The sequence below is a fragment of the Zingiber officinale genome, chromosome 6A, assembly GCF_018446385.1.
Source record: "Zingiber officinale cultivar Zhangliang chromosome 6A, Zo_v1.1, whole genome shotgun sequence".
Lineage (NCBI taxonomy): Eukaryota > Viridiplantae > Streptophyta > Magnoliopsida > Zingiberales > Zingiberaceae > Zingiber > Zingiber officinale.
This window is the reverse complement of record NC_055997.1, coordinates 150,980,010-151,005,346: the sequence shown is the minus strand read 5'-3', so window position 1 is coordinate 151,005,346 and position 25,337 is coordinate 150,980,010. Positions and strand designations below refer to the sequence as shown.

The 25,337-nt window shown below is 36.6% G+C and overlaps 1 protein-coding gene across 7 annotated transcripts; it reads right to left on the bottom strand.

The window, feature by feature from the left end:
• LOC121998806 (nuclear pore complex protein NUP96-like) lies at positions 1-24,040 on the bottom strand. Of its 7 annotated transcripts, none has more exons than XM_042553870.1 (10): positions 23,769-24,040; positions 23,489-23,568; positions 21,320-21,391; positions 9,584-11,442; positions 7,972-9,116; positions 4,725-7,276; positions 4,449-4,572; positions 2,661-2,806; positions 907-1,004; positions 1-493 (listed from the first exon to the last, which is right to left on the bottom strand). In XM_042553870.1, the coding sequence occupies exons 5-10, from the start codon at positions 8,123-8,125 to the stop codon at positions 298-300; spliced, it is 3,270 nt and encodes a 1,089-aa protein (XP_042409804.1). In that variant the 5' UTR covers positions 8,126-9,116; positions 9,584-11,442; positions 21,320-21,391; positions 23,489-23,568; positions 23,769-24,040; the 3' UTR covers positions 1-297. The 7 variants fall into 7 exon arrangements, with proteins under 7 accessions (XP_042409804.1, XP_042409807.1, XP_042409806.1 ...); XM_042553873.1 differs by having other exon boundaries at positions 9,584-9,709; XM_042553872.1 differs by lacking the exon at positions 9,584-11,442.
• Positions 24,041-25,337: the final 1,297 nt, after the last annotated feature.

The following is a 25,337-nucleotide window of genomic DNA, read 5'->3' as shown; positions in this document are numbered from 1 at the left end:
TTGAGTGTGAATATTTATCTCGCCATTTCATTTTTTATTAAATTAAGAATGAAAGTGTTGTATTTTTTTTTACCGACATTGTCAATCAAAACAATATTTTTGAAATCCAGCTGGACCAACTGATTCGACCCAATAGATCTCAAATCTGTTTCACCGATTCACCATTCTTTTCACTACAAGCTAGATCGCATACTAGAAAGACTCAGGAATTTACACGAGCAGACATCTCACATCACGGTTACAACTGGATCTTCTGACAACGACGTTTAAAGGCAAAAGATGACACTGATACAGAATTCATGTTGAGATCTCTGATAGAAAATAAGTGAAGACTGAAACCGCGCTCTGCAGATGACTGGATCGCATATCTTCCGGAGTAGGAGCAATGAGCATCGTGTCAAAGCAGCTCATCTGAACCATCGCTGTGGAGCTCAAACCAGGAACGGACATCAGTAGATTACACAGTTCTTCTGACATCTTTGCGTAGGTTAACCTGTGAATCAATCCACGGAAATGCATGTTGAGCTCATTTTGCACATTTGCACAATTATGACTACGAGATAAACATTTTAGATATTAAATATACTTATACTATATTGGCTGCGATATTTCATGTGTTTTGAATTGAATGCTTTACGTAAAATTTTGTATGTGGAAGAAGAATTAGATGTCGATTAATATGCTTTATAATATAAATACTAGTTAGTCATTTTTTATGGTATTTTTTGAACTTTCCTATATTATGTCTAATGTCGTGAGTTGACAAGTACTGCTAGCATATGCTTTTTGAATCTATCAAACATTATCTGACTAGTGGCAGGGGCATCTGACTAACAACCAGTCTTGCATATTGGAGATTTTGTAATGCTTTGTAAATTGATGGAATTTGCAGGACATATTACTCACCTTGCATCAGCAGGCAATCTGATTCCCCAAATCAATAGAGATTCACTTAAACGAGTAAAAAAGCTTCTGCATTCATCATTTTTCTTTCCAAGAGGGTCCTAGAAAAAGACAAGAAAGATGTAAACATAATCAATATTGACTACAACCACCAAGTAAATGCAAGAATGTAAACTTCATATCATCCACACTACACAGCAACATTGTAGAAGGACAACAACTTTTCATTTTGTATCTCTTTTTGTTCTCATAAATTGTCATATCATGATAGGGACATCCCAGTGCACGAAGCTCCCGCCAATATAGGTCCCAAGAAAAAGTCTATTGTACACTACCTGCTTTACAAGAAACTATTTCCGAGACTCAAACCCGTGACCTGTAGGTCACACAGCAACTTTACTATTATACCAAAGCTAGAATATTCAATGGTATAATTGAAAAAAAAAAAAAACTGTGATGCATGGATGGACTATATTGGTGAGATTCTTACTAGATACGGGCAAAAAAACAAAGAAATGGGCAAAGGAGAAAATTAATTGAAGGACAACAACTTTTCATTTCGTATCTCTTTTTCTTCTCATAAATTCTCATATCGTAATATAGACAGTCCGATGCACGAAGTTCCTACCAATACGGGTCCCGGGGAACGATCTATTGTACACAGTCTATTGTATGCAGTCTTACCCTGCTTTACAAAAGGCTATTTCCGAGACTCAAACCCATGACTTGTAGGTTATATGACAAAAACTTTACCGTTGCACCAAAGCTCGCCTTCATAAATGTTCATATTGTATAGAAGAAAAAGTGTTATCACTAGAAATCAGAAAATGAATATGTTTCTAGTATATTAGTGCACACTTCCAAATTTAGAGTTCTAATGACCTTATGTAATTGTCAATTTGGAATTATGACTCATGGGATGGTATCCATAGGTATGCCTAAGAGTCAAGGAGAGTCTCTTTCTAACACACTGAATGTGAACCAATACACGTGTTCACATATCACTATATTTATTAATTTGATATGTTATGTAATGTAGGCAAAACCTTTGGTAAATTTGCATGATTTAATATATTGTGGTTCATGTAAAATTTCTTCTACAAGGATTGCATATACTAATCACTTTGGTATATTATACTGTAGAACTTAAATATTTTGCATATACATACTTTTAGAATTAATTTTAAGTGACTTTTTACAAATAGACTGAATGTGAACCTGTATGTCTTCAAGCAACACATCGCAGTGTAGTGGCCCAATCATATAGTGCACGAATTACCATTTTAATTGTGAGTGTCTTACATCTATTAACAATCATCGGATACTGGACTGTGTTGCATATAGAAGGAAAGGAAAACGTCCAACAGACTCCATGTAGTGCTTTCAAAACAGGACCAGACTGGCAAGTTCAACTAGTTAACCAGGGAATCAGAAGCAAAACCAGTCCAGTCAATAGATGGTCAGAGGGTCAGTTCAACTGGAAAAACCAGGAACCCAAGCGGCCATTAATTCGTCCACCAATCAGGTATTATAAACACTGACTCCACAAGAGCAGACAATGCATGGAAACTATAACTACATAAGAAGATAGAGTATCCGGGCATTGAAGTTCAAGGAAGCATATTACAGAAGAAAAACTGTCAACAAGAAAGCAGCAAATGTTGTGTTTTTTTCAGCGTACAGAAGTTTAGATAATGGTGGTTGGTTTTCATTTTCTATAATCAATGAATTCTAAATTTTAACACAGGTAACCTTACCGTTTCACTCATGATGTCCCCCTCTTTCAATGAACTCCTTAGAATGTAGAAGTCAAAAAAAATTCCAGCACCCAGGTCCCAGTCAGAAATTTCAGACTTATGTTCTTCCATGAAACTTGTGATTCTCCAAATCTCTTCATCTTGAGCTGAGAATATTCATTTTTCATAACATTAGTAACCATCTTGCAATATGAAAGTAAACTTTAGCATGATGCATATTTGCATGTCTCCTATTCTAGATTGTGATGCATGTATTTACAATGGTTGGCATATTATTCCAATTCTAGATAATTGAAGCTATATAGTCATGATCTAAGAAAAATCAACGCCGCCAAAATTTGATCTTCAGAAAGTTATCTAATTTGTCATGAACATTTAACAAGGTAAAAAAAATAGTTGGTCTTAATAGGATAAAAAATGAACCATAAAACAAGAAATACTACTGAGAGCTAGCATTGAAAAATGCAGAGTTTGATTATATTTCACTTGCTTCAAATCATAAGTGTGATTTGCATGTTAAATATCTAAACTCATCGAGCATAGGTATGAAATGGCACAAGCTTGAGTTCTCAAAATACTTGGCACAAGTATGATTTTCTCATTGTTTAGCCCAAATATTTACAAATTTTCAGTTTATTAGTACATTTACCCAAAGGGCATCACTATGCCAATGCATATGTGAGATCCATGTGCAGTCAGTATTAAGAAGGCATTTAACATGAGTTGCATGCATAGAATATAATTTAACCCTAAGAGAGTAATAAAAAAAATATAAAAATTTATTTTTCACTTACCACAATACTAATGTCCAAGTACATGTCAATTTGGAAAAACATTACTATCCAACTAAAAAGCTTTAGCTCTATGATATAAATATTATATTTCATCCATTACACTGCCTTTTACTGGAAGAATTTTTCCTCTTTTTTTTTTGTTGATTCTTTGTATACTTATTGACCTAAATGTAAGCTAGAGAAATCATCTAGTCATCTAGTCTAACCATACAATGTTCCTTAACTGGGAAGACCTAATAAAACTAGTTTAATATTAGACGTCTATTGAAAATAAGGTAAAATTCAACTACATATGCATGTCTAATAAGCATGTGCTATAATTTTTTTTTTCTTTCAAGTGAATAACATGGGGTCATCAGGACATTCAACAATAAACTTACACATCGAATGATTGCAAATAACTAGTAAATAAGAAAATGAACAGAAATGATAAGTCAGATGGAGGAGCATCCAACAAACTTATGCATATGATCTACATGTCCTCAAAAAATCATTTGTAAACAGAATGATAATAGGATCAACACAACATTTGTAACATCAATTTCCAAGGAACTCTGGTGAAAAATTTATCAGGATGTCATAGCAGTAACTTGAATTCAGTATTCAGAATACTACAAAATATTTACCATCATAAGGAATATAAACTATAAAGTATGCCAGATTCGTCCAACATCTAGCCTACAATAGATTCATGAAAAGGGGGGGGGGGGGAATAGAATTATGTCTTCAAGCATAAGCCAATCCTTGTGCGCCGTTTAGCAAAGAAATCTCAACTCTCTTAGCTTTGATAACAACTTGTGAACTATCTACAAGGTTTTTCAGTTACTTTTCCATGACTCAGTTGCACATTTGTGTGAAATTTTCATAGTTATAACCCATTTTTAAATGGTTTTCTTGTGATTGTGTAATACTGCAACCCATAAAAACTTCAGGATCATAGTTATAACAATGCAGCATTGCTGTATGATAGGAATGCAGCCATTTTCATACTTACATGATAGGAATAAGTGATGAGCCACTGATGTAATGAAGATTGAGTGAGCTTTTTTCCAATTAGAGCATCTAAGAAAATGTTCCAGGGCCTCTGGCAAATCTCCCTGATACTCGAAGTATATTGCCTAGAATTTCAAGGAACATGAGAGGGGAAATCTCATTAGGAAACTACTGCGATATTCAAAGATGTTCGGGCTAAAAAATGGGACAAATCAGTTGATGGAAAATCTTTAGACACCTATGAATAAATTGACACAAATAATACGATAGTCCATACCAGAGCCTCATGCATCCATTCTGATGGTATACCAAGTTCTTCAATAAACTGATATTGATTCTCTTGAGAGCTCCAAATTTCACAATTTTGACACAGAATCTGTTTAATAAGCTTAGCCTGGATATATGGTGCATCATCGCAGTAAGGCATGTGCAGAACAACATAAATTGCCCAATGGCACAACCCAAGACATAGCAACTGGTCAACAAAACTCATGTCAAGTATACTAAGATCTTTTGAACTAAATGCACCAATAGCTTCCAATATGGCACGCTGGTGCCAGATCATGTGGTAGTCAAGTGGATCATATGTGGAAGAGAATGCACTAAACATGGTTTTCAGTTGGTTGAAGTTCTTGTCTTCATTAGCATGAAGAAGCATAACATAATATGCAAGGTCATGATTATCACCAATGTTCCAGTCCACTTCTTCTTCTTCAAGAGGTCCTTCATCAATGTAAACTGGGACAGGATGAGGAGCTCTTTTTTCACAGAGAAGCTGCTGATAAGTATGAAATACCACAGACAATGGGGTATCAGGAGGAAGTTGATACCACATTATCAACCCTAGAAACCTTTTCCAGTCAATGGATGAAACCTGGAATGCATCTTGTATATTACCTGCAAGCAACTCATACAACTTTAACCTATCATTCTCAATAAACTTAAAATCCATGCCATTCATTCTCCAGATATCCAACTGTTGTGCCATGTCAGAACGACTGACCATTGACCCACCAGCCTGACTTAGTAAAATAGCTAGTCGGACATCTCCTCTTGCAGCAGCAAGCTCAACTGCTGCATCCAGCTGCCGTCCAGTTAAAAGTACAAGTATCTGCTCCAAATCACTAGAATCATTTAAGTAGGTTATATCATCCTGAATTCGATGGCAAACACTCTCTTGCAGCCAAAAAGAAAATTCTGCTCTCCGAGCGAAAGGTTTTGCCTCAACGTCCATGTCAAGAGAATCATCCTTCGTATCAAGCATCATTCCTTCCCTATCATCATCATTTGACTGTTCATTTGTTTCCCTCTCTGAAAATAGAACTCTTACCAATGCCCAAATAGATACTTGGTGCATCAAGAACACACGGTTAGATGTAGATAACTCAGAAATCTCATGTGCCTTCTCAATAGTCTCAATATAAGCCTGGCAAATTTCAGGAAGAGTCAAACGACTGCATTCAACTCGCAGAAGCTTTAATTTGAAAGAATCATGCACCAATTGGGAAGTTTCATGTTCTACCGACTTGTGGAGATTCATCAAAGAAGAAAAATGCAAATCAACAAGCTCCTCATTGATTTTATTGTTCTTATCTCTCACAGTTTTGTCCATAGCAACCTTTTGTATATTTACTTGAGAAGATAATCCACAGCTTGGACTGTCTACTGGAGTACCACTATGAACAAGTATGCCATTCGGTCCCCATCCAACTCGAAAAGATCTACCCATGAACAAAGCAGCATCTACTATATTCTTAGAGTATCCTCCAGATAAAGGAGTTTGGTGCTTCTCCTCCAGTCTAAACCCCTCTACCTTTGTCAGCCTAGTTAGTGACAACCCCTTCCTATGACCACTCAGAAAAATGTCCCTTGATGGGCTCAAGTCAGTGTTATTTAGATTGTACTCCAGTAGGGCTTGAGAGGGTCTTCGAATGGGTGAAGAACTAATTTGAATCCTTCCCTTCCTGGAAGAACCATGTAATATTGTTGTATTAGCCAATATTTTGCCATTGATTACTGGGGAATCCTCCTTTAACTGTTCCTTGTTGTAACTATTAATCTTTTGGAATGATCCATTAAGATCTTCATACTCCTCAGAAGAAAACATCAATGCCCTCAATTCTTGCATTCTTACAGGATCAAGACCCAGATGAGCTGGAAGTGAATGAGATAACACAGCCCCAGCAGAATGTGCAGGAAATTCGTTTACCTCTGCGGTTGAATCACTATCGTTGTCAATCATGACAATATCCTCTTCTTCTTCATCATCCAATCCAAATCTACTGAAATGATGCACTAGGAATGTCCAATTGCCACTTGACAAATCAAATGAGACAAAGACGGCTCCTTGTCTATCAGCACGTTTCCTTAGTATATCACCGAATCTATCTAATTCCGGAGAATGAGCATCTAATGATCTCAGTTTCAGGGTCAAAGTTACTTCAGCAGCTTTGTTAAGGCCTTGACCCACTGGGGGTTTGTCAGCCTCATCAGTATATACCACCACTGAATTCCTGTCAAATTTTACAATCTGGTCCAAATGTAACCATCTGACATCAGTGCTTCCTATGAATTTAATTTGACCATAACCCACTCTTCCAATAGTGAAATCAGGAACTCGGCTACAATAACCTGAGTCAATCGTCTCTAGTGCTGCCAACTCGTCAATTGAGGGCTTGGTAAAATAGTCTGAGGAGTACAAAGTAGGTAGCAAGGAGCCTACATCCCCATTGTATAACATTCTTCTTTTCTTATACTTAGAAAACATCAAACTGCGGCAATCACCACCAACTGCTTCATTTTGACTACTTCTGACAAGATTGGAGTCACCTATGATGCAGTGAGAATCACGTAACACATTTTTTTCAGTTTGAAATAAAATTTCATAAGAAAAAGGAACAACGAAACAATCAAGTTTTATAGCTTATCCGTTAGCAAGTGAAATTTAAAAACAAAAAACAACACGGATTAGTGTGTTCATATTCTGTATACTTACTTTGAGCTGAGAATGCATAAGGTGTACTATTTTCCTAAGCTTCAGTGATAATAATATCTGTTCTCTTAAGTACTAATAATATCTTTGCATTTTAATGCGACACGCCGACACTACTTCTTGATCAGTATGGGCCATTAATTCCACCTTCACACTCATGCACTGATTCAAGTTTGGATGAGGTTTCTTTCTTTCTTTTCAAAACCATATAAAATGGTTCTCTTTCTTTATTTCTTTCTTCCAAAAGGATATAAAATAAGATTCATAATGAATGATATTCAATCAAATCAAATTGTCATGTTCTTTTACATCCTGGTTCTTACGTATGATATGTACCCCGTAATGATTCTTTTACATTCCGATTCATACATATGATATTTATCATTTTAACAACTATTGATAAAAGCATTAATAAAGCTACAGCAATAGCGATAGAGTAAGGGACAACACATCGAGACACAAAATCCTAAATAAAATCATAAATCATAATAAATGAAGTCAAATAAAGGCCACTTAAAGCTCAAAAAGTTACGATTCGGTATTAGCGCCCTTTCTTGCTGAGGTGCTACTGGATGATTCTGAGGAGGCGGGGCCGGATGGGGAGGACTTGGATAACCTTGTCTGGGAGGATAGCGTGGAGGTGGTGTGTGTTGATAAGCAGCAGGGTCGGTCAATATATTTCTCATATGAGGATAGGTCTCAATGACCCACTCTCCCGTTCTAATCCTCGACAGTTATGTGTGGTATGCCCATATTACTGATGAAAATCACATAAAGCGGGGGAGGGTCATCTTTGAAGCCCCTGTTCAAAGCCTCTAGGTCTTCTCAAGAATTGATGCTCATCACAAATTTGCATAGCCCTTTCTTTAGAATATCGTAGAGTATAAGGCGGTTACATCTGTTGAACATGCTGAACAGGTCGAGGAGGGGGCTACTCGAGATGATGTTCTGAAGCATCAACCGGCCAAGATCCTCTTTGTTCTTGTCAAGCTCGTAAAGCCTCCTCCAGATTGATATACTCCTCAGCCCTTGCAAGAAGCATTTCATAATCCGTTGGAGGTTCCTCTAATAGAGAATGGAAAAAATCCCCTTCTCTGAGTCCTTGGACGAAGGCGCCCATCAAAATTTCCGGTACTCCCGAAGTTATTTCCAATGCAGCACAGGTGAACCGTTGGATGTACTTGTGCAGAGTTTCTTGAGACTTCTGTTTTAGATTGAATAAGCTGAGCGGGGTGGGTGTGTACCTCTTGGAACTAAAAAAGTAGCGGAGAAATAGTGTTGTGAATTCATCAAAAGAAGACACAGATCCGGGTCGCAGCGTATTGAACCATCGCAGAGCTGGCCCCACTAAGGTGGTGAGAAAGAGACGGCACTTGATCCCTTCTGTATACTGTTATAACAGGGCTACATTCTTAAACCGACACAAATGATCTTCAAGATCAGAAGATCCATTATATTCAGGAATATGTGGCAGTTCAAACTATTTAGGTAATTCTTCCTTTAAAATATCTTCAGAAAAAGGGATCTGCCGAGCAGCCATCCTCCGAAGGTCTAGCCAGTTCGTCAACCAGCGGTGGAATCCTCCGATCGCTGCTCCATCACTGTCTTTCTTTTTGTAGGATTTTAGGAGATCATGAATGGCATCTAAACAAATTATTAGGAGATATGCCACTTGAACTAGAAAAGAAAACTAAATTAGATCAGAATAATCTCATTAAGGTTACCTATGGAAAGTATAACTACGATTGCTAGCTTCAAAAATGCTGAATCATTAAAACATATAATTCACATATAAGAAGAAAAAGATAAGAAAATTTCCAACACTCGCTTTCAATTACAGATTGAAAAGACAAAAAAAAAGAGTACATAACAAAGCAGAAACAGAAATTAGCTCCGTGAACTAGAACATTACAATTTCAGCTTCAAAATTAAATGTAAAAAATGGCAACAACATTACAACAGAACTCACAGTTTCTGTTTTAGAATCAAAATACAAAAAATGCAACCAACAGAACTCTGGATCTCAACCAAAAAACGTCAATTGGTCAAACTCAACAAGTAAACAAGGCAAAAGGTAGCGCAAACCACAAACGTAGAAAGAGGAAGGGAAAAAGAAGGAAAGGAAGCAAAAAAAAAAAGCTCACCTCAAACAGGAGCTTTGAGAATGGAGACCAGGGATTGCCGATGCCGGACTGGTGGGGATTCGAGCTTGGATATCAGCGATTGCCGGACTGTCACTGCCGAACTGCCGATCTATCAGAAGTGTTTCTCTGCAGGCGATTTAGATTATCAGATAGAGCTAGGAAGGTGAGTGTCTGAGGGAGGCGGCGACGGCGTCGGCGAGGCAACGAATGGGGTAGGGATAGGGTTTTACGAGAGAGACCTAAGAAGAGAAGGGCTTTTGTTTCATTTGATCGGTTCGGATTTCGAAACCATCTCACCCGGTCGAGAGAGTAGAGGAGACTTTACAATTTCTCTTCTGTTTGATTATTTGATTAATGGATTAATTTTAAATTTTTTATTGAATTCTTTTTCAATCCAAGGCCAATCTGAGCCCACCACTGACAGATCTGTAATCCGCTCGGGTTGGTTCGTTCAAGCCCATGGAATGAGCCAATCCAATGATTCTAACACATTATTTAGGAGGATGTGAGAGAAAGATTAAAAAAGAAAGAAAATTTGAAACTCTATTCGATAGGAAGTGAGCTACGGAAAAGAAATGTAAAAAAGAGTAAACTTTATCTTCTTTACCTATAAAAGAATTTCTTACATCCTGATTTGAGATGTAAGGAAGGGTAAAGGGAACTAAAAAAATTTATACTCTAATTTTATCTCTGTTTATTATATTAATTTCAAAAAATATTGTTTTAGGTATTATTTGTGTCGTGACTAAAAACACTCAACTTTAACAAATAAGCTATAATTGCTTGAACGCGCAAGTCTTAACTAATAAATGTATGCACGATGCACTAGGCTCTTGAACGTATAAGTCTTTAACAAAAGTGAGGGTAATTTTATAACTTTATATATTTAACCTTCATTACCTTCTCATTCCTCCCAAACATGGTAACACATGTTACTTTAATGATCATTCCCTCCCTCCAAAATAAAAAGAATATAAATACTTTACTTCCCCTCCCTTTTCCTCCCTTCTCCTCTCTTCCCCTTCCGTTAATGAACCTTCGCTCACCCCATCCAAACAGAGTGTAAGAGAGTAATTGGGAGAGCTTTGTTTATTTAAAAGCGATTCTTATAAAAATTATTTTGAAGTTAGTGAGAAGTTAAAGTATGAGTGTTTAGAAATAGAAGTCAAAAGCTAACACAAAATAAAGTTGGAATGTTTGATGAATAATTGCTTCACAACTTAATTTTTAGTTAAAAGACAATAATATCCTTAAATATATAAATTAATCTTTTTTAATTATCTATATATAATTTTAATACACTATTTGTTTATATAAATATTATTATATTTTTAATATGATATCTGTAGGTCCCTTGCGGTTGATAAGAGGGGGGGAGGGTGAATTACCCTGCACAATAAAATAACAAATACCTTTCTCGAAACTTACAACTTGATTAAGACAAAAGCTTTACTAAAATAAACTAAAATGCATAAATTAAAAGAGGCTACCGATTTTTACTTGGTTACAACCAGGAAAGTTGTTAATCCAAGATGTTGAAAGTACTAATTAAATTCTCCTTTCATCATAGGCGAAGAAGTCTCTTACAAGCGTTGGAAGCACAGAACTTGAAAACAGAAATATAATTCGAAGTACAGAAAGTGTTGTATTAAATGGAGAAGACCAGGACTCTATTTATAGTCCACTGGTTGAAACTAATTGTTTAGTGACGTGGCACGATGCGGGTGAACTGGCTAGACCAGTACTCTATTTATCTCCAAAAAGGAAGATAGTGATGGAGCAACAATTGGAGGATTCCACCACTGATTGATGAACTGGCTAGACCTTCGTCCGGATGGCTGCTCGGCAGATCCCTTTTTCTGAAGATATTTTAAAGGAAGAATTACTTAAACAGTTTGAACTGCCACATATTCATGAATATAATGGATCTTCTGATCTTGAAGATCATTTGTGTCGGTTTAAGAATATAGCCCTTTATATTAGTATACAGAAGGAATCAAGTGTCGTCACTTTCTCACCACCTTAGTAGGGCCGGCTCTGCGATGGTTCAATACGCTGCGACCTGGATCTGTGTCTTCTTTTGATGAATTCACAATACTATTTCTCCGCTACTTTTTTAGTTTCAAGAGGTACACACCCACCCCGCTCAGCTTATTCAATCTAAAATAGAAGTCTCAAGAAACTCTGCGTAAGTACATCTAACGGTTCACCCGTGCTGCATTGGAAATACCTTCGGTAGTATCGAAAATTCTGATGGGCGCCTTCATCCAAGGACTCAGAGAAGGGGATTTTTTTCCATTCTCTATTAAAGGAACCTCCAACGGATTATGAAATGCTTCTTGCAAGGACTGAGGAGTATATCAATATGGAGGAGGCTTTACGAGCTCGACAAGAACAAAGAGGATCTTGGCCGGTTGAAACTTCAGAACATCATCCCAAGCAGCCCCCTCTCGACCTGTTCAGCATGTTCAACAGAAGTATCTACCCTATACTCTACGATATTTCTCAAATATTTAAATATTACTAATCTGATGCAACTTCATCTCTGCCCTTAAGTGAAAAGATAAGAGAACAATGACAATTTTCTATCGATTATTTCTCAAATATCTACGAAACTTCATCCCTACCCTTAAGTGAAAGGATAAGAGAAGTGGCAGATTTTTTATTAACTATTTCTTAAACATCTAGAGACCAATAGAAAACTCGATTTAAAGTTGTATTTTGAATGAATAATTTATATTTTTGCCTTCGATGAGTTGATTCTTTTTTCTCTTTTTTTTTATTCATAATAATCATTCATATTTGTTTTTAATGAGTTGATTCTTTTTCTCTTTGTTTTTTTTTTATCTCACATAAGCTACTATTACAGGAGTGTCTTGTTTTCCCTAACATTGCTAGCTTTTTCTCTGAACTGAGTAAACTTAGGGGGCGTTTGGTTAAATGATGGGAATGACTATGGGTATGGGTTTGATAGTAGGGTGGAATGAGAATAGGAATGGAAATGAAACCCATCAAGTTATATGGGTTTGGTTGATTCCCATAAATCTAGTAATCATTCCCAAAATGTCATTCCCAAACCCACAATCCAAACACTATCTTTTACTATCATTTCATTCCCTCATTCCCAAACCCATCAACCAAACACCCCCTTAGTTTTTGAAGGGATTTTATTGACTTGAACAAAATTAAAGTTTTGAACATATTCATCAGAATTTAATTTAATCTCTTTACTTAGACTTTGTCTCCGAACCTAGTTTCTTAACCAAATTCTTAGACTCAGTTCAAAAACTAAGTTATATATTCTAAATTTAGAACTGAGTTCAGAGACAAGTTATGATTGAACCTTTATATCCTTAAGCTGATTAAGTACAAAATTAAAATATTAAGTACTTACTTAACGTATTAAATTTTATGTATAATGTTTAGAGTTTGAAGTCTATAGATTATATCATAAAGTTAATTCACACTAAAATCAATATTTTAGGTTCAAAATTCCAAGTTTAATTCCTACAACAACAACAACAACCAAGTCTTTTCCCACTAGGTGGAGTCGGCTGTATGAATCCTTTTACGCCATTGAACTCTATCTCCTATTATATCATCATCTATCTTTAAATAAATTTTATCTTATTTTATTATTGCTATCCAAGTCTTTTTGGTCTTCCTCTTCCTCGTTTGATATGTATGTTTATCATAGTTTCACATTGTCTAACTGGAACATTTACTGGTCGTCTAAGTACATGTCCGTACCATCTTAAACGTGTCTCTCGGAGTTTTTCCTCAATAGATGCAACTCCGACTTTCTCTCTAATGCTCTCATTTCTTATTTTGTCTATCCTCGTATGTCCACACATCCACCTTAACATCCTCATCTCTGCAACTCTCATCTTCTGCTCATGTGCTCGAGTCATAGCCCAACATTCAACTCCATATAACATTGCAAGTCTAACTGCGGTTTTATAGAACTTACCTTTAAGTTTAAGAGGTACTTTACGGTCACATAAAACACTCGATGCTCCCCTCCACTTCATCCATTTGTATTCTATGTAAGACATCTCTCTCAATCCCTCCATCATTTTGCAAAAATAATTCTAAATATTTAAATCTCTCGGTTCCGGGCAACTCGTCCTCTCCTATCTTAACAATTGTTTCATTACTTCTAATATTGCTAAACTTAAATTCCATATATTCTGTCTTTAATCTACTAAGCTTAAAATCTTTCCCTTCCAGTGTTTCCCTCCAAGATTCTAGTTTAGTATTTACTCCTTCATATGTTTCATCTACCAAAATAATATCATCTGTGTGCAGTGAGTTCGTCCATAATTAATGTAAAAAGATAGGAACTTAGAGCTGATCCTTGATGTAACCCTATCTTTATTAAAAATGCTTCAGTTACTCCGCCTGAAGTCTTTACTCTGGTCGTTACATCTTTATACATATCCTTAATTAGTTAAATATATGTTACGCTAACACCTCTCTTTTCTAAAATTCTCCATATAATTTGTCTTGGAACTCTATCATAAGCTTTTTCTAAGTAATACCATGTGCAGATCTTGTTTTTGCTCCCGATATTTTTCAATTAATTGTCTAAGGAGATGTATAACTTCTATTGTTGACCTTCCAAACATGAACCTAAATTGATTTTCTATCATTGTGGTCTCCTTCCTTAATCTTTTTTCTATTACTTTTTCCCAAAGTTTCATAGTATGACTCATTAGTTTAATACCCCTATAGTTTGCACAATTTTGTATGTCTCCCTTGTTCTTATATAAGGGAACTAGAGTACTTATCCTCTATTGATTTGGTATTTTTTTCATTTTCAATATCATGTTAAATAATTTTGTAAGTCATTCAATAATACCTTATTTTCCTAAGCACTTCCATACCTCTATCGGAATATCATCATGTCCAAGTTTAATTCCTAAATCTTAAAATTAAGCTGAGTTTAGGATTGGAGTTTAAGTTTTTGATTTAAACATCCCGTAAAGTTAATTCACACAATAAAAAAAGGTCATATATTTTAAGTTTTATGTTCAGAGTTGTAGGTCCATAGATTATGTCATAAATACTACACAAAATTTAAAGTTAAGAAATTAGATTCTAAGTTTGCCCCTGAAACCCCTTAATCTCTGAATTATAATCATAAATTCTAAGAGTTATAAGACTGAATTATACGTTCTAGATTCATATCATTAACCAAATTCAATTCCAGGATATATGTTTTGAGTTCATAGAGCAAGCTCTAAGTTAAGAAATCAAGACTCCTAAACTAAGTTGAGACACTAAGTTCAAATATTGAGTCCTTTGTTTTAAGATTGCATTCAGAAATTATGTTATTTGTGTTGGAACCCTAAGGTTGGTTTTGGTGTGATCAACAAGTTAAGTTAGGTTTTGTTGTTTTCTAACCTTGTGTCTAAGTGTGCAGGAGCTTAGGAGCACAGGTACTCGAGCGGAAGACGCAGCTAGCGAGAAGGACGGCACGCGGTGCGTCCGAGGGACGAGGCGCTGCGGAAGAGTACATCGGCGGACGAGAAGGATGTGCGCGCGATGGTTCCGAGGTACGAAAGCCGGAGCGGAAGATTGCTCAGGGAGCAAGAGACGCAGCTAGCGCGAAGGTCGGCACGGGGTGCGATCGAGGGACGAAGTTTGCGGATGAGTACGCTGGTGGACGAGAAGGGACACGCGGCAATTCCGAGGGACGAGAAGCCGGAGGGAAGCACGCTCGAGAAGACCGGAAGATGGGTTCGGGTGAACCCTATTCCGGATGTCAGAGATCACCCAATCAAGCGGATCCGGAGCAGAAGACCCAGACCGAGACGGGGACTTAACGGAGAAGTGGTCCCGGACAAAAAGTCAACCGCAGTTGACTTTTTGCTCCGGGGCGCCCGGACCCTGATTTTGACCAAGATCACGATTTACGTGATCTGAACGTTGGGGGATAAAACTTTATCCCCCCCAGGGCGCCCGGAACCCTTCCAGGCGCCCCGACCAAGGCTATAAATATAGCCTTGGTCCAGAAGCTCTTCATCAGTTCAGAAATTGTAAACAACACTTGTGTGCTTCCACTGTTTAGATTAGCTTCTGTCTTTCTGTGCTTACACTGCTGTAAACGAGGCTTCTCCGCCTGAAGGAGCTCTTAGTGCGATCTTCATCCTTGGATTAACAACCTCCCCGGTTGTAACCAAGTCAAATTCGGTGCCTCGGTTTTATGCTTTATTTTCTATTTAATCTACTTTTTATGTGTTAGCTTAATCGTACGAGAAAGGGTTGCGTTTTATTTTTCAGGTCTATTCAACCCCTCTTCTAGCCGGCCGCATCGGTCCTACAAGTGGTATCAGAGCCGAGGCGCTTCAGGAGGACTAACCGCCGAACGAAGCAACAAGATGGCCGGATCCAACATCCACGCACCAAAATTCGAAGGGGACTTCGCTAGCTGGAAAAATCGAATGGAGGTATTTCTTGAAACAGATTATGATTTATTACTAACAATGGAATTTGGCTATGAAGCACCAGAGGGCAAAGCAAGAAATCAATGGTCAAAGAAGGAGCAGGCTGACCACGTGGCAAACAAGAAAGCAGAATTCCATCTGCTAAGTGTAATTCCAACACAAGAAGTCAATCGAGTCGGTACCTACAACTCGTGAAAGGAGCTTTGGGAGAAATTCACGGAGTTACACGAAGGAACATCCGAAGCCAAACTTGCAAGACGGGATTTACTTCGTAACCAGCTTACAAACCTCCGATTATTGCACATCTACACTCGAGGATTCGGAACTCATCACTAGACTTACGAATCTCGGAGAAGAGGTAAGCAAGAGATTCGCTAAGGTATGCCTAAATTCCTTTCCTAGAAACTCAAATGGGCATCACTAGTAGATGCCTTTTACATTTCAAAAGATCTAGAAAAATTTCATTAGACGAATTCTTTTCAACTTTTGAAGTGCATGAGTCAAGATGTGCAGGTCCGAAGGAGCCCAAGAATAATGTCGCTCTTAAAGCTTCGAGAGACGAACCTGAGTCAGAATCTTCTCTCGACGACGAGGAAATGGTAATGATGGTAAGACGATTTAAAAATATTTGTAAATCTAGGAAATCTAACCATCCGCAGGGAAGAAAGAAAAGAACCATCCGCTGCTACCATTGCGATGAAGAAGGGCACGTCAAGGACAATTGCCCTAAACTGAAGAACAAAGGGAAGGACAAGGGTAAGAAGCCTATCCAAAAGCGCAAGGCCCTAAAAGCGACGTGGGACGATACGTCGTCGGAATCGGAAGTCGAGGAGTTCTCCGGGCTCGCGTTAATGGCGAGTCATCAAGACGACGACTGCGAGTCAAGCTCTTCCGAAATGAGCATCGAAAGCATCGATGAAGGGGGAGCCACATCCGAAGAGAGCAGCAGTTCAGGGGGAGAAACCGACAACGAGATCGACAAGGTAAGTTGTTAGGACCAAAAGTAGCTAGAGGGGTGAATAGCTCGTCGCGTTCGCTCGTTGCTCGGTGTTGCTTGTTTCTTCAAGAATATGCAGCGGAAAATACAGAAACAAATACAACAACGCTAACACGGTTGGTTTACTTGGTATCCACCTCACAAGAGGTGACTAGTCCAAGGATCCACACCACGCACGCACCCTCCACTATGAAAACACTCCTTTTCGGTAACTACCGAGGGCGGAGAAGCCCTACAAGACTCTCAGTACGAGAAGAAAGGAAAGGGAAACAAAATACAAGCGCAAAGCTTACAATGAGTACAGAAAACCCTAACCCTAGCTTCTCTTCTTGCCTTTGATCCGCCTCTTGACTTGGAAAGCTTCCAAGATCCTTCAAGAACTGGCGACCTGATCTTTGAGAGCGCTGTGGAGGAGCTGGCGAGTATTCTGGAGTGAATCGGTGAAGCTCTACCGCAGCTATAAACGATGTCAGCGGTCGGATCCCGATCGATTCGAATGTTCCCAATCGATCGGGAGGCTTTGGATCGATCCACGGATCGATCCGAGCTTCTGATTCGAAAGCGCTGGATCGATCCACGGATCGATCCCGCTATCGCTGAGGGCCCCCAATCGATCCATCGATCGATTGGGACCTCTGATCGATCCACGGATCGATCCGGAGGCTCTCTGTTAACTATCGGATCGATCCATCGATCGATCCGAACGTTTGATTTTGTCGAAAACCAAGTCCCGAACCTCCCAAACCAACATCCGGTCAACCTCGACTGTTGGTATGTCGCCTAGCATCTAGTCACTCCTGACTGCTAGGACTCCCTTACCAAGTGTCCCGTCTCTTTGACCCACTGACTTTTCTCAAGTAGTGTCGAGTCCTTTCGACCTACTTGGACTTTTCTTCATGTCAAGTATCCATCAATCCTTTGACCTACTTGGACTTCCCACCAGATGTCCGATCATCCTTGATCCATCCGGATTTTCCTTGCCTGGTTCACTCACCAGGGCTTTCACCTAGCTTCACTCACTAGGGTTTTCCATCTGCCTAGCTTCACTCACTAGGACTTTCACCTGGCTTCACTCACCAGGATTTCCATCTGCCTAGCTTCACTCACTAGGACTTCCTTCTGCCTGGCTTCACTCACCAGGACTTCTCTTCTGCCTGGCTTCACTCACCAGGACTTTCATACTGCCTAGCTTCACTCACTAGGTCTTTCATTTTGCCTAACATCCCAGTTAGGACTTCCCAGTCAAGTATCCAGTCAACCTTGACCTACTTGACTCTTCTTCAATCAATATCTTATTGTCAAACATCTAAACCCAAACCAAGACTCAGCTTGGTTACCCAGGTCAACCTTGACCTGAGGGATATTGCACCAACATAAGTGAGGTACGATCTCTTCCTCCTGATAAAATGTTTAAATTCATTAAAATTTTAACAAAAGATTGCTGCAAATTAGAAAATGAAAATAAAGATTTAAAAGCAATATTAGCTACATCTTGTCCGTTAGAAATGCTAGATAAATCAAATTTAGAAAATGAAAAATTAAAATTAGAAATTCAAAATTTAAAAATTCAAGTAGAAAACTTGAAAAACTCTGCTTGCTCATCTAAAACCAATTTTAGACGGTTCAATAATTTGAATTGGTATTATAGATATCACCAGGGACAAATTAAAAATATCTCTAGAAAATATGTCCCTAAGAAATTTTTAGTTAATCTAGTAGGTTGAACCTTTATTGGGTTCCTAAATCTTGCTTAGTGTAAATTTTAAAATCAAAGTTAGCGCTTTAAGTGAGAAAATTAAACAAAAATTTCTTTATGGGCTTTGACTAGAAAGTGGTTGTTGCTCCAATAACCAAGAAGGCCTAGTGCCTCGTCACTGCCTGGAAGCCAAATATTGAAATAAATGTTTAATTAATAAAGCATTAATACTAGAATTATTTAATGCTTTAAAAAGTTATTCAAACATGTTTCAAAATTTTGACATAAATTTTTTTAAATAATTAATTTTTTTTAAAATTCTATCTTCAAAAATAATTTTTACTTAGAGTGTTTAGAAAAATTTTCAAAAATTATTTTTTCCTAAGTTAAAATTTTACTTAGAGTTTTTTCTGCTTTTATTGATTCAAAAATATTTTTCAAAATATTTAATTAAGTTTTATTGATTGCAAAATTCTTTTTCTAACTTAGAATCTTTTGACTTAGAAATTTTTTTTAAGGTAGCTTTTCAAATTTTCTAAGTCTTTAACCCTTAGATTTTTTTTGGAACCCCATTTTTTTTTTTATCAAAGGGGGAGAAGGATAAGTATAAGTCTAGGGGGAGGTAGCCTAAAACTATTTTTTTTTTTTTTTTTTTATCTTTGTGCACTAAATTGTAAATTTAGTTAATTTATTTTTTGTCTAGTTAACCCTAGCTTAACTTGGGTTGATCACACCAAAAAGGGGGAGATTGTTGGAACCCCAAGGTTGGTTTTGGTGTGATCAACAAGTTAAGTTAGGTTCTGTTGTTTTCTAACCTTGTGTCTAAGTGTGCAGGAGCTTAGGAGCACAGGTACTCGAGCGGAAGACGCAGCTAGCGAGAAGGACGGCACGCGGTGCGTCCGAGGGACGAGGCGCTGCGGAACCGGTGGACGAGAAGAAAGTGCGCGATGGTTCCAAGTCGAGCGGAAGATCGCTCGGGAGCAAGAGACGCTAGCCGAAGGCTGACGGGTGCGATCGAGGACAAGTTTGCGGATGAGTCTGGTGGACGAGAAGGACACGCGCAGTGCTGAGAAGCCGGGAGGAAGCACGCTCGAGAAGACCGGAAGATGTGTTCGGGTGAACCCTATTCGGATGTCGAGATCACCCAATCAGCGGATCGAGGCAGAGACCCGGACCGAGACGGGGACTTAACGGAGAAGTGGTCCCGACAAAAGTCAACCGCAGTTGACTTTTTGCTCCGGGGCCCGGAACCCGATTTTGACCAAGATCGCGATTTACGTGATCCGAACGTTGGGGATAAAACTTTATCCCCTCCCAGGAACCTTCCAGGCGCCAACCAAGGCTATAAATATAGCCTTGGTCCATAAGCTCTTCATCGATTCGTAAATTGTAAACAACACTTGTGTGCTTCCACCGCTTAGATTAGCTTCTTCTGATGTAAACGAGGCTTCTCCGCCTGAAGGAGCTCTTAGTGCGATCTTCATCCTTGGATTAACAACCTCCCCGGTTGTAACCAAGTCAAATTCGGTGCCTCGTTTTTATGCTTTATTTTCTGTTTAATCTATTTTTTATGTGTTAGCTTAATCGTACGAGAAAGGGTTGTGTTTGATTTTTCAGGGCTATTCAACCCCCCCTTCTACCCGGCCGCATCGGTCCTACAATTTGTTCTACATTATAACCAAGTTCAGAGTTCCATTCGACATTCCAAGTTCACATAACCAAGAAATTAAGCCTCCTAAAGAGATTTCAAAAGCTACGTTAAGCATTTAAGATCATATATCAATTAGTTCAACATACTGAGATTTACTTGAATTAAGAGACTAAGACATGAATAAATTGAGAGAATATCTTAAGAATGAAACTAAGTACAATTTAACTCTAAAACCAGTTCAAAACTATGCTCAGTTCGCAGATACGTCAAGTTCATATGTAAATCAGATTCAGATAATGAATACAACAGAAACAAAGATCAATTTATATAGCAAGATCTGTTCAGACCCTATGTAAAGTTTACATACTAAATCTACAGAGTTCCAAAACATTATTGAGTTTAGAGACTAACTCGAGAGACTGAAGTTACTTCAAAAGAGAAAATACATTAAATTCAGAGTATAAGTTCAATTGGCTACAGAGATTAAGATCAATGTATTAAGATCAGTTCAGAGTATAGATTGACAAATTAAATTAAGTTGAGAAACTAGATCCATTTCAAAAAATGTCCAATTTAAAATTATGTTCCGTTGTTTAAAACCAACTCTAGTTCAAAATTAAGTACACTTGAAAAATAAGTCCAGCTCACAGTGAGACAGAACCCTCATACTAAAGATTGAAATCAAAAGTTCAGGTTCTAAGTCACCGTTAAGTATAACAATCAAAATCTAAATTTGTAAGGCTAAATTGTGCAATAAGTTCATGACACTAATAATATTCATTTAAAGGACTTAAATAGGAAATTTGAAAACACAAATGTAACAAGCAGTACATCTATAGACATTCTTAACAGCATACCATTCTGGAATTTCAGTAATTAAAAACTTTAATTAACGAAAACTGATGTTACACAAAATACAGTCAAGATAGAGAGGAGTAGGGACCATAAAAGAGAACAAGAGGGGGTGTCAGTGTTGAATGGTCTCAGTTGTATCCATCGCACCCCTGCAAATCGCCTGTCAATAGGTACAAAGTTCGGTTAGAACAAGTTCAGAGACTGAGTTAAGTTCAAAAGTCCTGATTCAAAGTAAATAGCAAGGAAAAATATTTATAAATTGGCCGACTATGTTAACCTAGAATATTTTGTTCAGTTAAGATCCATGTAAAAAATCAACTAAAGTGAAGGCTATGTTTAAATACCAAAGCTAAATATTTAATGTTTAGTAACAATGTTCAAAGTACAAACACACTAATAGCAAATCTAAAGATTATACAAAAAGACTAATAGCAAAAGTTTATGAGAATAGATTTTGTTGAAGTCACTACGTTAGTTTACCATTGGATATGTGAAAAAAATCAATGAAGTCATAAAATGAAAATAAAACAAATGAACAAAAACCTGGAGGACAAGAAATATATGCGTAGAACAGGAAGATATTTAAATACATTGTATTCAAAATCAAATAATATAGATACAAATTATTCAAAAGAATTAGTAAGGAATGAATAAAACCTTCGTTAGCAAAAAGCAAAATGCAACGTCGCTGCTTGTCAAGAGAGATATCAGAATGAAAAGATACCAAGAAACTCAAATTGAAACACAATGGTCGTTCATCGGTATTTATAAAGAAAAACTGACAAATTACCATTAAATCGCGATCTGTTGATTTGTTGGTGTGACTATTTATCGAAAATAATTTATTTTGTTAATATTAATCCCGTTTACCGGCCACAGGATAGTGATAGATAAATATTATTAAAAAATTTGTCCGTGACGGTATCAATAAATTGATCTGCTTCTCTATTATACATCGTTGTTTTCAAATGCATATTTGTGCCTTTTGTCAGATGCACAATACGATGACTAAGCGATAGAACAAAGAAATTGGATAGACATTGATGAATGTGATAGCACGAGATAATTAATAATGTGCCATAATTAATAATATGCTCAATATATTTTTTTTTCCTGGCTCCTATACTAATATATAGGTCACATGAAAAGAGAATCCTCTACCTATAAAAGTCTCCTATACCTATGTACTATATACAATCAAATTTAAAACATCATGATCTCTTGAATATTTTACATAACTAATCTTAGATTCTTCAAACTTAAACAAGAGAAACATGTTCCTGATTAGGACATCTAAAAAATTAATGGATAAATGAATTCATTTTTTGAAAATCCTAATAATAAAGAGTAGCTAAGAGGCATGGTGATGACAAATAAACAAATGTTTTTTTTGATGAAATATTAGCAGGAGAAAAGGTGGTTAGATAAAATGAAAAAAAAAAGTATACTAAGTTTTCTTGGCACCTAATTTTGTTATAAAATTGTCAAAATTATAAGAGAATTATTTTCCACTTGAAGCCCTAGGTAATCTCCTTGCACATATTTACAAGTGAGTAAAATTAGGACTTGGCCTCAAATTGATTTGAATATATTATAAAAACTCTAAGTCCTCTTAACAATTTTGACAGCAAATGTTATGACTAACTATTAGAACTAACAAAAGAGGTATGGTCTCATTATATTGCACTTCTCTCTAATAAAATGAAAAACAAATTTTAACCTATTAAGCACTTTTAATTTATGGAGGATGTAAAGATTTTCTAAAATTCTAGTGATACTTATAACCTTGTATAAAGTGTTGAATTGTTGGGCAAACATGGTTTGATAATGATGATAACATAAACACTTTTCAAAATCATCTAAATGATTATAATAACCAGTAGACGAAGCAGCACCAAAAAATCTAACATTATTGTGCAAGTCGGCAATAGATTACAACACACAAAAATATCATGATTTGAAACATAACAATAAGAACCTACCTTGCAACCAGCAACAATTCTAACAACTCATGTATCTATACACCAACACTGACCAATTAAGTTTGACAGATGTAGAACCACAAGCAACCAAACAATCGTATCAAATATAGAATCTCAGCAATTATAAGATTTATTGACTTGAAACACCGGTTATAAAAACAGGATGAAACGCAACCAAATTTCAGCCCGAATAGAAATGTATGGGCATATATACCATGATTCATAGAAACAAGTGGATAAAAGCCTTCCTCAAACACAATCTAGGCCAAAATTACCTCAAAATTCTTGGTCTTCGTGCCTACAAGTCAGATCTCGACTACTATATGTCAAGCAATCCCCGAACAACTTCCAGACCCTAAATCAGGCAATACCACACATCAAACACTACCAAAAATATAAATAAAAAGAAAGTATACTTGATTCAGATCAGATCTGATCTCGGACAAACATCTCCTTCGACACATCACTTCCCTCAAACACAAAATTGCAACAACGAAGAGATTGAGGAATCCAAATAATTTGAAGCTGAAGGAGAGTTAGAAACAAGATGCTGACCGTCGTTTCAATAAGTTGGCGCGACAAGGTCCCCTGCTCCAAGCCCTAGGTCTGCGACAGACGGCAGGGAAGGAAGAAGATGGACGAACTCGCGAGAGGCGACCACTGCTGTGGATTACTCCAAATCAGAAGAGGAGGAAGAAGATGTTTTGGATTAGTGGAATGAGGAGCGGAGGAGGAAGGAGAGCTTAGGGTTTAGGGTTTCGTGATCGGGAGGTCTAATTGTAATATTGCAGTGGATCTTGCTCGTTAAATGTTAAAGGGCAGGAGAAGAAAAGTACCATTCCACACTCATGAGGATATATCATGAGGAGGACACATCTGCTAGATCATTTTTTTTTTAATGATTTAAGAGCTGTGACATTCCTAGGACACGATCTGATCGCAAATAATAATAATCCTTTTTTGAATTTATTGTCCTATCGAGTTATAATTTTTATTCGGAGCGAACAACTGAAGGTCATCTGAAGACCTTTGATGATGGATAAGTGGTCAGATTATTATACGCCGAGGAGAGGAAATGAGAAGATAAGTATCATTCATATCATGAGGGTGGAATAGTAATTATGGCGATATGCAAACCGCAATGAATATTTCATTGTTTAATGGGATGGTAAATTAATTTGTGCAACTAAAAGCATCCCAATGTTTGATGATTTCCAATATCATAAAAATTAACTGTTTATGGTCTAAATTTTACTCTTAAAAATATTTCTTTTTAATAAAAACAAGGAGAAAGAGAAATAATCGAGTATAAGTGGTGATTTTAAATATCTTCTTTAATATCTTGGGGATATTTGATATTAGGAATATTTAGAGAAATATTCTCTCTAAATATCCCTACGACTAAGGATGCTCTAATAAAAAAATCATGATTTTAGAAAAAAGTCATTTATTTTAAGATTTTTATGAAAACTATTTTTTAGGATACATTTGATAATTAGATATTAAGCGGATAAATTATGATATATTTATTTTGTTTAAGGTAATGAGTATTAAAATTAATTATCTCCAGAATGATTTTTTAAATAAATATTATATTTATAAAATCAAACTATTGCTAAACTAAGAAAATATATAATTAATTTTGATTATCTCCATTTGATTTGAGATTTTAAATCTGATCAAACATTAAATAATTTTTAAAAAAATTATGTTTATTTAGTTATAGTAATAAAATGATATCCTTAATGAAAATATTTATTTGATTTATCTATTTTTTCTATTAATTTAAATTATTTAGTTTATTTAAACTATTTAAATTATTCAACTTGCATCAATAATCCAAGTCATTTGGTTGATAAATTTATTAAACATTCATTTTAATAACCTCAAATGATTTAGTATTGAGATCTAACCTATCATAAAATTTTGGAGGACATTGTTTGCTACGGTCGCGTACATTACAAAGTATACCGGAGGTCTTGCGTGAGGGATAGCAATTAATATCTATAAATCTTTGTGATAAAAATAAAATCTATTGTAGCAATGGAGGAGAGTAAATTTATTTTTTAAAAGTTCCCTTTCAAAATATAATTGTTATATTGTGTTTCTATCCTTGTATATTGG